Raw genomic sequence first — 12,232 nt, forward strand, 5'->3', positions numbered from 1 at the left:
TTCTAGTTTTACCAATGAAGGAATAACTTCTAATGCTCTAGAGGTTCTCATTTTATCAAAAAGATACTTTCCAAATCCAAAATGGGAACTTCTGCCTTGTGCACAGGACCACATTATGCCCAGAAAGTTAATATCTAACAGGTTTAAGGACTCTGACACCTGTAACACCAGTGACAATCATGAATGCCATAAGGGCACTTCTTATCCTTCTCTTCAAACTGAAGAATAAAATGCAATCTGAGGAGAACACACTTCATCCCAAACCCACACACCAGCTGCAATTCACACCAGAACCAAGCCATGCCAGACCCTTGCACAGGAGGACTTATGGCTGTAATTACTTCCATTTCGTGCTAATTGCATGCAGTCCTCTGAAAAAATTACAATTACTGCCTCCATTGGGCCATCACTGGCTAGGCCTGCCTCTACCCAGAGTTGGTTCTGGTTGGAAGTAACTTCCTGCTCAGCAGAAAGAGCTGGTATGGTTAGAACATGACACCAAAGAAACACCAGTCTCCACGCTGCAAAAAGGTGTCCAGGATGAAATTCTGACTCTTCCTCACTCACCCCCATGTCAGCAGAAAGGTCTGTCCCACTGCACAGGCTACTCCTCCAACCTCTCAGAGTAAGAGCAGCTGCCTTTGTGAGTATAAACTTGTTCTCTATCAATCATCTACTGAGACAGAGATTGTCAGAGGTTCAAATTTACCTGAAAATTCAAGTCACTGCACAGGTACTGAGTTCCCTGGTTTAACCGACCCAGAGGCCACCCACTTCCTAAAGCAGTTTTGTGCTGATTAACAGGGGGGTGGATTTGTCACTTGTGTCTGGATCATATCCTTCACAACACAATCCAGATCCTGCTCTGTCTGATGGACCCTTAACCTCTTGCAGCTGAGCGAGCCAAAGGGCCGGGTCAGCGTTTGAAGGGAGTATGAAAGTTAAGGTGGCGCGTTACAAAAGAGGTAATCACAACTGGCACAAGGCAGCCTGGCACACACGGGGAGCAGTGCTTGCTGCCACTGATAGAAGGCAGCTTGAGCCACAGCAGACTCAAGTTGTGAGTCAGGCTTATCTCTTAACAGGGACAAGATACCTGTAGACGTGTTCCTCTTCACTGGCACGGGGAGAAGGAGAGCTGAGCCCGTCTTTGGGACCTGAGGCACTGGAGCTTTTGGCACTGGAGCTGTATATAGGAGACTGGGACTGAGGCTGTGGAAATGAGATTTGCATTGGAAACAGAGAATACAAAGCAAATATGTACCTTATTGCATTGCAAACCCACACATGGATAGGGCAGAACAAAGCCCAGCAGAATTTAAAAGAAAATTCTGCTCTTTAGTCAAGCCAGCCTTTATCAGATGAGCTACACCAGGAACAACTGTTCCCCACTTCCTTCAGACTTGCCTATGAGTCGCAGCTCTGTGCTGGAAACCCCCTGTCTGCTTCCCACAGGCTACAAGGCAGATGACTAACACTAATCTCATCACGCCACCATTCTGTCAAACAATGACGATGGGTTTCAAATTCTTCTGTGCCATTTTCTCCAGCCAGTTAGTTCTAATAAAGACCCACACCTCCCCCATTTCCCCACTCTGTTCATAGCCAAACTCACCCTCACTTCTCCCTATTCCTCCTCTTTACTCTCCTGAGAGATACTGCGCCCACAAAGCGAGCACTGCGCCCCTCCCACATCCACTTACTTGCTGGTGGCTGTATCTGGGTGTGTTGGGTTGCCACTGGTCTAAGGGGTCAATCACAGTTCCATTCAGGGCCTCATTGGAAGGTGGTGGGGGCACTGGAGGGGGCACAGCAATCTCCTGGTACGTGTGGTTTCCAGTTGGATAGGAGTAGGGCGTTTCCTCTGTGAGAAACACTGGTCGCTTGGAGATATGTGAGGTGGTGGATTCCAGGTCTGCCAGTAAGGCGTCTGCAGGAAAGCAAAAAACGAAAAACAAACACGGTAAAAGCCAGGACTACAGCTTTGTCTCCTTCTTTTCATTCAAAGTATTTGTACCAAAAGGTTTTTAGGAAGAATTTTCAATTAGGGTAATCTACCAAACGCCCTGAAAAACATTACTGCTGCTGAGGAATGAACGAGTTACCCAAACTTCTACTGCAAAGGAAACACCGAGATGTAACAAAGCAGCCAGAAAAGCTGTGTCAGTCTCAGATTTTTGTCTTAACTGGAAATCCACCCAACAGCAGGGATCCGTAGTCTCACTGCCTGCTGCAGAAGAGCAACCCAGGCAAAACCTGCCCGGAGATCTACTCGCAACAGGATATTGACACAGACTAATTACAGGCCCCACATCATCACCGAGTCATTTACTGTGGCCGCAGGCATTGCTTTCTGCAGGAAAGATCTGAGGAGGTGTTTTCTCCAGAGTCTAAGGTAGTGGAAGAAGCATGAAACGTTCAGATCAGTCCACTGGTGCAGCAGAAGTACGTGCTTCCGTTTTTTTAATAGAAGGCCCTCTCAGTACATCACACAAACAGTTAACTAGTTTCCAGAGCCTGCCAGGTAAACGCCATTTTTCTCCTGGAAACAATTCTCAACTAGCTGGGTGGAGACTGCTCACAAATTCCTGAAGAGAAGGAAAACTTCCACCAGCTAAAACACTGTCACTCATGCCAGGGAGAGGACCCACGTCACACAGTTAGCATCTCTCAGAAATGTTAAAGCTGAAAAACGCTCTCCCTCAGAGACAAGGCATAAAAAAGGCATTCCCACCTTTCCAGATTTCTCCCTGTAAACTATCCTCTGCCCATTCCCAACCCTGCCCTCTTCTGCACTGACTCACAGGCAAATCCCAACCTGTTGGACCTTCTGACCTGTGAGCCCACCCTGCAGAGCCCACTGCAGTCCCGGGAGGGGGATCTCCAGCGAGCACCTGCAGGTCTGTGCCATGCTCACTTTCCAAAGAAAGCCTCCCTGGCTGCATTCCCAGCTTTCCGCTGGGGCAGCGGCACTGGGACACACCTCGGCAAGGCTGTTAGAGAGGAGTCAGTTCTCGACTGTGGGAGCATCAGGACATACCTGGCAGGTCCCTTTGGAGATGTGGACTTCAGCCAGAAAATAACACAACTTCAGCAGAATTAGCAGGGGAGGCTCCCTGAAACCCCCTGGGCCCCCCTGCACAGACGCAGCCGCCTTCAGTCTCAGCAGGATCTTTCTCCCGCACACAGCAGGTACTCACACTCAGTTTGGGGTGTGAGGGCTCACCCTGAGCGTGGCCGTCCCGCAGTGTCCCCCACCGGGGTCACAAGGACCTGGAGTTATCTGGTGGCACCAGAATAGCAACCGAGCAACTGCTCGCCCTAATGGCTGCCCACGGCTCCCAGGGCAGCACCTGCCAGCCCGGAGCCACCTCCCAGCACAGCAGACCACAGCAGCCAATGCACTCAGCAAGCCCTCAAGAAATACATTAGAAGAGGACAGTATTACAGCATTAGAAGATGAGGAAGGTGCTGCATTTATATTTGTTCTTCCGAAACCCACAGCTTCACAAAAGAAAAAAAAAATAAATAAGCAGTCCTGCACTCAGAGAACAGAATACAGCCATTAGCAAATTAAATACTGTGTTAAATTAGTTCCATACGCCTTTCACTGAGTTAAAAATATATTCCAAACCATTTAAGTCACAGGCATCTTCCTAGAGGGGCCAAAATACCCCAGAGGCAGATTCTCTGACGGGATATAAGCATTCTGCAGCTGGGGAAAAATGAACTGAATCTTCTTTTTAAGCAAAAGAACAGCTGGTGGATTCCAGAGTGAAAGGCACATACCTCCAGGGAACTGCCGATGAGCTGCAATTCCTACAGTCAGGCAGGTCCTGTGACTGGAGGTTTCATGCACACAACCTCCCAGAGAAGTGCTGGCCGAGAAGGAGTGGTTTTTGCTTCTCCCCTCCAATGACAAAGGCAAATCAAACTCCACCAGGAAGTGAAAATCCCGTGAGGGTGTTGGGCTCCTGCGGCCCTGCAGAGGGGACCCAAACCATTTTTCCACCCTCCAGCCCTTACTGCAGGACAGGCAGCTCTAACTATCTCGCCTCAAAACTGCCCTGCTCGGCTCAGCGCTGTGCTGGACGATCCACCGGACAGAAACCCCTGCCCTTTGCTACGGGCAGAGAGAGCCCGAATACACGAACCCCTTGACTTTCACAAGTCTGCGGAAGATCGGTCTGGGAATACCAGGAGCACTCAGCCCCATGGCTGCGAAGGAGTTAAGATTAATGATTAACTTCCCCCATACCTCCCCCTTCCTGACTTGAGCAAACAAGGCAGAGCCGAGGAACGGGAAGTGGAGGGAGGAGAAAAGGAGAGGAATCACTCGGTTACTCAAACTAAACTTCAACTTTACAACTGATACCGAAGCAGCTGCACGAAGGCACCACCCCAAGCCAGCGGGGCAGGACAGGCGCTCACACACCGTTTTCCCGGTGGAAAAGGACCTCTCCTTGTGCTTGCTCGCCCCCAAGTTCTGTGTCCCCCCTTCCCTGCGCCCCAGCCGCTCCCTCCGAGCTCGCAGCCACGACACAGGAAAAGTCTTCCCCACTTGCGTCCCTCCCCGTTACTGTTTCCGGATCCAATCCCATCAGCAACCGCAGGTTCCCAAAGCTCTGCTGGAATGGGAAGCTGCACCCGTTTAAAGGGTCCAACACGGGCCGCAGAACGTCCCCGGGGAGTGCAGGGGAGAGCGGCGGTGGCACCGAGCCCATCCCGCCCCACGGGCATCATCCTGCCCGAGGGAAGGCACGGGCTGCAAATCGCTCCCTCGGAGGTCATCCCAAGGAGTTCTGCAGTCCAGAGCGCGATCTGAGGCAATTACTCAAAACCCAACGAAAAGGAAATCAACCAAAGGGATTGACGCTTTGCTTTCCATGCGGCACCTCATCCCAAGAGGTCCAAAAGCACTGTGCATTCATTTAGGATTTGGGCAGTTTTTAACACTACCAGAAAACAAATGTAAGATAAGAGATGGTGGGAAAGAAGGGAGATTTATTAAGAAAAAAAGGTGTGTCACTCTCACAAATGGACCAGCAGCTGTAGCCTGATGAACTGTGACAGGGATGCTGTGCCTTGTGCGGTGCTGCACCTCGTGTCACAGCACTGAGTTCACTACAGTGGCTGCTCCTTAAATGGAATATTAAATGCTTAAATAGAAATATTAAAGGCTCGATCGATATGCTGGATAATGAAGTGTTCCTGCCCAAGGTGACTCCTCAGGGACAGCACTGCAGGAGGTGTTAATCATCCACTTAGTCTCCCCCAACCCGTAGGAAGCAGCTGACTGGACCATCCTAAGGCCAGGTCCCACAGGCACCATCCATGAGAGGGCACCACCACATCCTCACACGGACAGAGCAAGGAAACCCCACAGCAGTGCCCACTCTGGCACTCCCTTCACCTCACTCGCTCAGCCCCGCAGAGCCGGGAACGTGTCCCCGTCACAGACACAAACTTTCTGCCGGTGCCACGTGTGCTGCACCTCCCCACGGAGCTGCATCTCACACCGGCACACGCTGCAGAGTCCCGGGGCTACCGCCCAGCGCTCTGCAAGCAACCACACACTGACCTCACCCCCTCTAACCACTGCCCTAAATACTCTCTACAACGCTACAGGCACAGCTCTAGCAGGCAGGATCTCCCAAAGATAAATACCATAGATTTATTTATCTCCAGAGGATGGATTAATGATTTTGCAGAGCTAAAGTAAGCCAGACAGGGTTATACTAGATTTTCAAGCCATTGCTCCTCCACGGGATCACCCCTCCTTCCACTCTCACCCCTACAGCAAGCTACTAACACAACCCACAGACAAAATGTCAACTCATGGAGCAGAATGACAGTCCAGTTTCCAAAGACCTGGTAGAGCTCAGCCTACCCACAGGCACGGGCTGTGCATACAGAAACCTGTATTTTCCACTCCATTAGGCAGCGTGCTGCTCAGTGGGGTGTGAGAAGGAAAACCTGCTAAAATACCACCAACTCAGCTGCTCCTGCTTGTCATGGCTATGCTGGAGCAGTCACAGAGCTGATAAAACCCTAACTCAGCACAAGAGCATCTCAGAGTGTGCACAGCTGGTCCTCCACGGGCTCAGGTAACTTGACCAAGCACCTGATAAAGCTGCATGCAAACATGAGAGAGGACAGAGTCCTCCTCCCTCCACTGGGCAACCCAAAAATTACATGCTCAATTGAAATCACATTCAGGCCTGAGGGCTACTCAAACCACATCCTCCCCAGTATGGGAGGACACTGGTGTTTGCATTCAAGTGGTTTTTCAACGTGAATTTTCCTGTGGAGGAGGGACAGTTAAAGAATGATACCATTTCTGATACCTTTGTTGCTATAAAGCATAAGGCACATGGAGGTCCAGGGACATTATTTTGCTTCTCTCTACCTTCCTTCCCTTTTCCCCAGAATCATTATTAACTATGAGCTCCCTGAATCCCCCACACAGCTCTGCCCCTACGTTAGGTAGGTATGAGTGACCCTTAACACCAACTGTGTTGCTTCAGGGGAGTTCCCAGCATCTGCCAAAGCTCTGCTGCCATTTCAACAGCTCAGGACAAGAACTCTCAAGCTGATGTCCGATGCATTGAACCCTCAGAATAAGCCCTTTTACCAAGAAAACTGGCAAGGTGGAAGAGCAGGACCCATTTACCAGTTCCAGTTACAGACTGCACATTCCTGCACTATCTCCCCAGCCCACACCTCTGTGGGCCGAGGAACAGCTCACGCATTCCAGGGGCTCCAAGGCAGGCTCCTTCTGCCATCGCTGCGTGTCAGCACTCGCTGTCCTGCAAAGGCAGTATCCTCCAGCAGGAACAGCTTGTGTGCAGCCAGGGGCACATTCCTCAGCTTCCCACATCCAGGTCTGCCTGACAAAGAGCAGTAACGCCAGCCTGGGGATCTCAGCACTGCTCTAAGGTACAGAACAGGAATGGGTAACACCAGGGCCCCTCTGTACCATGCATCAACACCCTTTTCCAGAAATCTTAGCCCCCTTAAAAGAATGAAGTTACTAAACAAAAAATTATATATATATTTAGATGTATCTTCCCATGCATATGGAAACATACTTTGTTCATTCTCCCCTTCCTGTGCATCTCAAAAACGCTCTTGGATTAAGGTGACACAGTGAAGCAGAACATTATGCATTAGTTTTGTAAAAACCTGTATGACAAGGCATCAACAAATTCACATTTGCCAACTGACATCAAGCAGCTTTTCAATGCTAATTTTTCCTCAAGCAATAAATAGTTTTCCACTATTCATAAGCAGCTTAGGGGTTTTAATTTATTTTTTTTAAGTGATGCAATTTAGAGAAATCTAAATTTGCTTTCCTCTGTCAAGGAGAAGCAAAGTGTGTCCAGGAGAAGTGTGTCCAGGGTAACTGCAGCCTGTGTGAGGGCTAGAGGGACACAGCATCCTCAGGGAGCTCAAAGACTACAAGATTATTGCCAGGAGAAAGCAACTTCAGATTTCCACGTGCAGTTCATCTCTCTCAAGAACTGAGGATTATTAAGCCACGCTGACACAGCAAATCACAGCATTATCAATATGGTAAGTAGATCAAAAGGATGGCGGTCAATTTTCTTCTACATCTCGTCTGCAGCTGGGAAGGAAATGGAAGCATAACTGAAGCGAGACACTTCAAATGCCTCAGATATCAGCCTTTCTTTTTCAACAGCTGAAAGCCACATCTGTGCATCCATCAAACTGCATGTTCCCTGTAGCTCTGCTTCTTGCATGGGACATCTGGGAAGTGACAGTGGAGACAGGGTTTTTCATCCAGCCACCACACAGAGCAAATATATTCAGGCACAGAGTCCCATCTCCCCCAGATCTCTGGTGCCACATGTCCCTGACAGCCCAGACACAGCACAGTGGGAAATAGGGATGAGATGTCTGAGCACAAACTGCAGCTGCACTGAACAGGTCTCTGCCCCTGCCCTGCTCTTTCCCCCACCTCTACTTACCCAAATAAGCAGAACTGCTACAGGTTTTCCTGGTTTAGGCAGCAGAAGATTCCCAGACGGTTGGCAAATGGAAATAAGAAGCAAGACAGCCATAAGGGCAGCTCTAAATGAGGACATGGACTTTACATGATAACATGTCTCAGAGTAAGACAAGTTGCAGACAACTCATCTGCAGAATCACAAACCATTTTCCAGCCCTTTTCTCTTAACACCTGTAAGATGCTGAATTCAAATCCTTGATTTTTGCTATTCCCTAAACAAACATGGGGAATTGCACATCTAGAACTGAACTCTGAGCTTGCAGCCTCATCTGAGCAGCCTCTTTGCAAAATCCCTGAATCCAAACTTTAAATAACCTCATCAGGTTCAAAGAAGTTCTCTCCTCCACCTTCAGGAGTAAATGCAGCTCCAGCTCACAGATGGGGAGACAGCTCGAGGTGGTAACCCAATCCCTGGCTCGACAGTTTTACATTGTGAGTAACTGCAGAGGAATGGGGAGCCTGGGTATATTTATCCTATTAAACAGCCTTTCAAAAGAAACGTTTCCAGTGCCCTGAAAGAGCTGCATCAAGCAGACTTGTTGGAGCCTTGCTGCAGGACTTCACTGCCCTGGAACTGGACTCCAGAAGGTGTAGGGAGCCCCCAAGACCAACACTGATGGCAGGAATTCCCATTTTAATGGCAGTTTTGACTTTTCTCAGGTGAAAGCAGGCATTGATTTCCAGGTAAAAGACATTTATTAACAAGTTCTTAAGGCTTTATATTCTAATCAATGCTTTTAAATGCAAAAAGATCAGAGACTACAAAAGCAGTAAAATACAAAGACTACATTCAAAAAGCGACCTGAAAAATTCAAAGTGCAAGTAGATGCTCTTAAAACCCTCAAGTTCTCCAGTTCACATGTATAGAAAGCATGTAAAATAGGTTGGCTTATTTTCCAAAACATTTTGAGGAGATGACATTTAAAAATTTTCCAAAATTTAACCAGTATGTCAAGAAGGTAATTAGAATACAGGACACGTAACAGCTCTCAGCTTTCTTGTGAAGCAGGGACAGATTGTTATTTAAGATATAGGAAAGTTCAAGGCACAAAAGATAAGTCATTTTCCAGACCTAACAACTGCTGCAGTATCAGTACAGAGCAGCCACTGGGATTTTTACTTCATGTTGCCTAGACCTGCCTAGAGGAAGTTCAGATTGCATGGTCAAAAAAAAAATTACCCAGCTATTTCTTTAATGTACTGATGCTTATTTGAAGCCTTGTGCTTTCTCATTATCATGAGAAATGTGTCACTGCTTAATAAAGAGAATGTCCAGACTAATATGTGGTATGGTGAATTCTGATTAAGACAATATCCATGAAATTCTTGAAGCTTCTCTGTACTTTGAAACCAAACCTGCACCTCCTTAGAATAAGAAAAAGTTTGCATTTGTGGCACTGATTTACCAAGGTGGGTGGGTGCTTCAGAAAAGCTTAACAGCAAAGGCAGCCACCTCATAGCAGTTATACCTGACTACACCAGGCTGCAGGGACAAACTAAAGCACAACTCATCCTGTGACAGACAGAACTGCTTTCAAAATCAGATGTGGGCAGCCCCTGTGAATCCTGTCTGTGCCAGACCAGCCAGCTTGGCCTGGTACAGCAGCCCATGCACCAGCTCTGACCACTATCAGCAAAGGCCTAAACAAAGACAAGACACTGCAGTGTGAGATGTGGTCTGCACGAGCAGCTGCACCAAGGGCTGTGGCTTCCTGTCCCAACCACGGAGACCCAAGCTGGGGACTTTATCCCAGAGCTTGTGGCCAACTAACTGGTCACAACTAACATGCACTACTGCCACCCCAACCACGGGGTTGTAACAGAGCGTGCAAATGCAGCCTGTGTAAAGCAATTTCAGTAAGTGTTCATCAGTAACTACTCACTGCACATTTGGGGATGAAATGCAACCCCGTGGAGTGCTCTGGCTGTAGTTCCAGCAGAGCTGCCACCACCACTGCCACCACCACCCACTGCCAGTGTAAGGGAAGGGCCGTGGGGTCCCTCCCCCACCCAGCAGGCGACCCCAGGATGTTCCTGAACTTGCCCTGCTGATCACCAGATGCTTTCTAAACTAATTCAACTTACTAATCCAATAAAAGTTTGCTGGGCTGTTGGTTTGGTTTTTTTAGATAAACTCATTAGGTTTCTTGGAAGCACAGCTCCAACCACTCCATGACTTAAGCAGCTTTTAGAAAATGTATTAAAAAGACCAATGCCAGAATTGAGCCCAAGTAAGTGAATAAAGTTTCTGCTTTAAATGGGAAAAGCTCTACTTTCACCTTCAAAACTCAGGCCAGGACAAACTGTAAATCCAGCCCATCCTGCCATTAGTTGAAAGAAATCACCTATCCTCCTGTCTGATTCCCATAATTCATCTGCATCTCGGATGCAGACCAGAAAAACTGCAGCCTGAAAAGATGCAATCAGCAGATATCACAGACTGAAGTGCTCTTATGATTCTGGAGACATCCCTCACCACTACCTGCCACTTCCACCTGAGCTTATTCTGACATCTTATTTTGGCTTTCCAGCCCCAGAACTGTGATAGGGCCCGGTCAGTAGGGCAGCACATGTTATGTACCCACTGGTGTTCTCTCATCTGTGCCACTGAGCTTTTGACAGAGATTCCTGACTATAAAACTCTGAAGAGGAGCCAACTCTGAACACTACAAAAACCCAACAGAAGCCATCACATGAGCTCAGACCTTCCTCCAGATCCCTCTGAGGGGCAAGAGGGCTATTTGTGTATGTGCTAGAAAACCATAAAGGTCACCCACCGCAAGATCCTTCCTGGAACTGGCCACACCATTTCCTTTCAAATTAACACAAGCATTTCAGTGAAACTCAGAGCAGCCCTGTAACCTCAGCAGTGGAGTTTTTGCCCACATGGTGAGGGTGCTGGAATGCTGGCAGCATCACGTGGGGGCAGCAGGTCCCTGTGTAACCCAGCAGGCTCTCAAGGGCACAGCGATGCCGTAGGAAACCAGCTGGCCAGTCTGCAGCTTGGCACCACCACAGTCCCTGGGAATCTCAGCCCCACTCCTTGAGTGAGAACCTCGGATCCACCTCTTGTCATCTTTGATGCAACAGGCTGGGAAACCCTTCAGCTGCTGGCTCCGTTCAGATCACTGAGTTGGCAGAAAGGTAAGACAGCACAGGCTGAGAGGCACTGCAAGTGCCTCAAAGATTGAGTCAGCACAGCTTCCTGGATGAAATAAATCAGGGCTCTCTGGTCTACAACCCAATCTGTGTGAAGGAACCACAAAAGATTTTCCTGTAGGACCAGAATTTTTCCACTTAGCTCTTGAACACTAAATTAGACCCCATCTCAAACTGGCTGAGAGAAGTGAACCACCACCTACAAAACAAAAACACAGTAGTCATTCTGCATTTCTCCAACTTCCTTAGAAAAACTTTCATCCCCTTTCCACTGTTTCAAAACAGTTCATTAGATGGTTGAGATAATGGAAGTCTCACAAAGCACATAACTTCTTTCATGGTCAGAAATATTCCTCAGCATGTTACAAGTTTGCTGAGCATCCTCACACTGAAAGTGATTTGTGATTTAAGTACCATCTCCTTTCAGAGGGGATGCACTTGATGCTTCTGAGAAAGAAATATGGTTTGAATATGGTTTGTTTGGTTTTCAGATAAAAAGCTGCTAAAACCAAGCACAGCCTTTTGAAGGTCTTCAGATTAACCTCAGCTGTGCACTCCACTGCCACGGCAATTCCATTCTGTAGCAGGAACACCAGGAAGAACAAACTCTTCCTGGCACAAAGATCCAAGGACAGCACAGAGCAAAGCAAGGCCATGCAAGCCCAGCTGAAGTTGGCTGTTGTGTTCTTCCCATACTGCCTCCAAGAGGAGTACTCGAACTTAGCAGCAGCACTGTGACATCTCCAGTTTCAGAGCCTGTTCCACCTCCACAGGTGTGTCCTCCCGCTTATTTCTCATTTCCAGAAGTGCTGGGGCAGGGGGGAGGGAAGGGCTATTTCCTGCCCTATACAGCATCCTCTTTTTTATAGCATGGCCTTCTCCACACTTAAAGTGAAAAGAGACATCTTACATTTACTCCCCTCTGTTTACAGTCCTGAGCAGCAAACAGCTCATGCCAAGAGAAAACGCCCTATGTTAAGACCTGCTGCCTAAAACTGAATTCATGTTCCAGTTTACTAAACAAATCAACGTTTTCAGTTT

At 48.2% G+C, this 12,232-nt stretch overlaps 1 protein-coding gene across 3 annotated transcripts in view; it reads right to left on the reverse strand.

The window, feature by feature from the left end:
- Positions 1-12,232, reverse strand: part of PXN (paxillin) — a 45,695-nt gene that overhangs the window by 19,067 nt on the left and 14,396 nt on the right. For 2 of the 3 annotated variants that reach the window (XM_050318111.1, XM_050318110.1), the window contains exons 2-3: positions 1,704-1,930; positions 1,097-1,212 (exon numbers count right to left, since the gene is read on the reverse strand). In XM_050318111.1, the coding sequence (XP_050174068.1) occupies positions 1,097-1,212; positions 1,704-1,930 (343 nt within the window). Of the gene's footprint in view, positions 1-1,096; positions 1,213-1,703; positions 1,931-3,789; positions 4,371-12,232 lie in introns of those variants that run through there. The other variant, XM_050318112.1, reaches the window with a different exon arrangement.

The sequence above is a fragment of the Myiozetetes cayanensis genome, unplaced genomic scaffold (genome assembly GCF_022539395.1).
Source record: "Myiozetetes cayanensis isolate MyiCay16 unplaced genomic scaffold, myiCay2020 scf21, whole genome shotgun sequence".
Classification (NCBI taxonomy): Eukaryota; Metazoa; Chordata; class Aves; order Passeriformes; family Tyrannidae; genus Myiozetetes; species Myiozetetes cayanensis.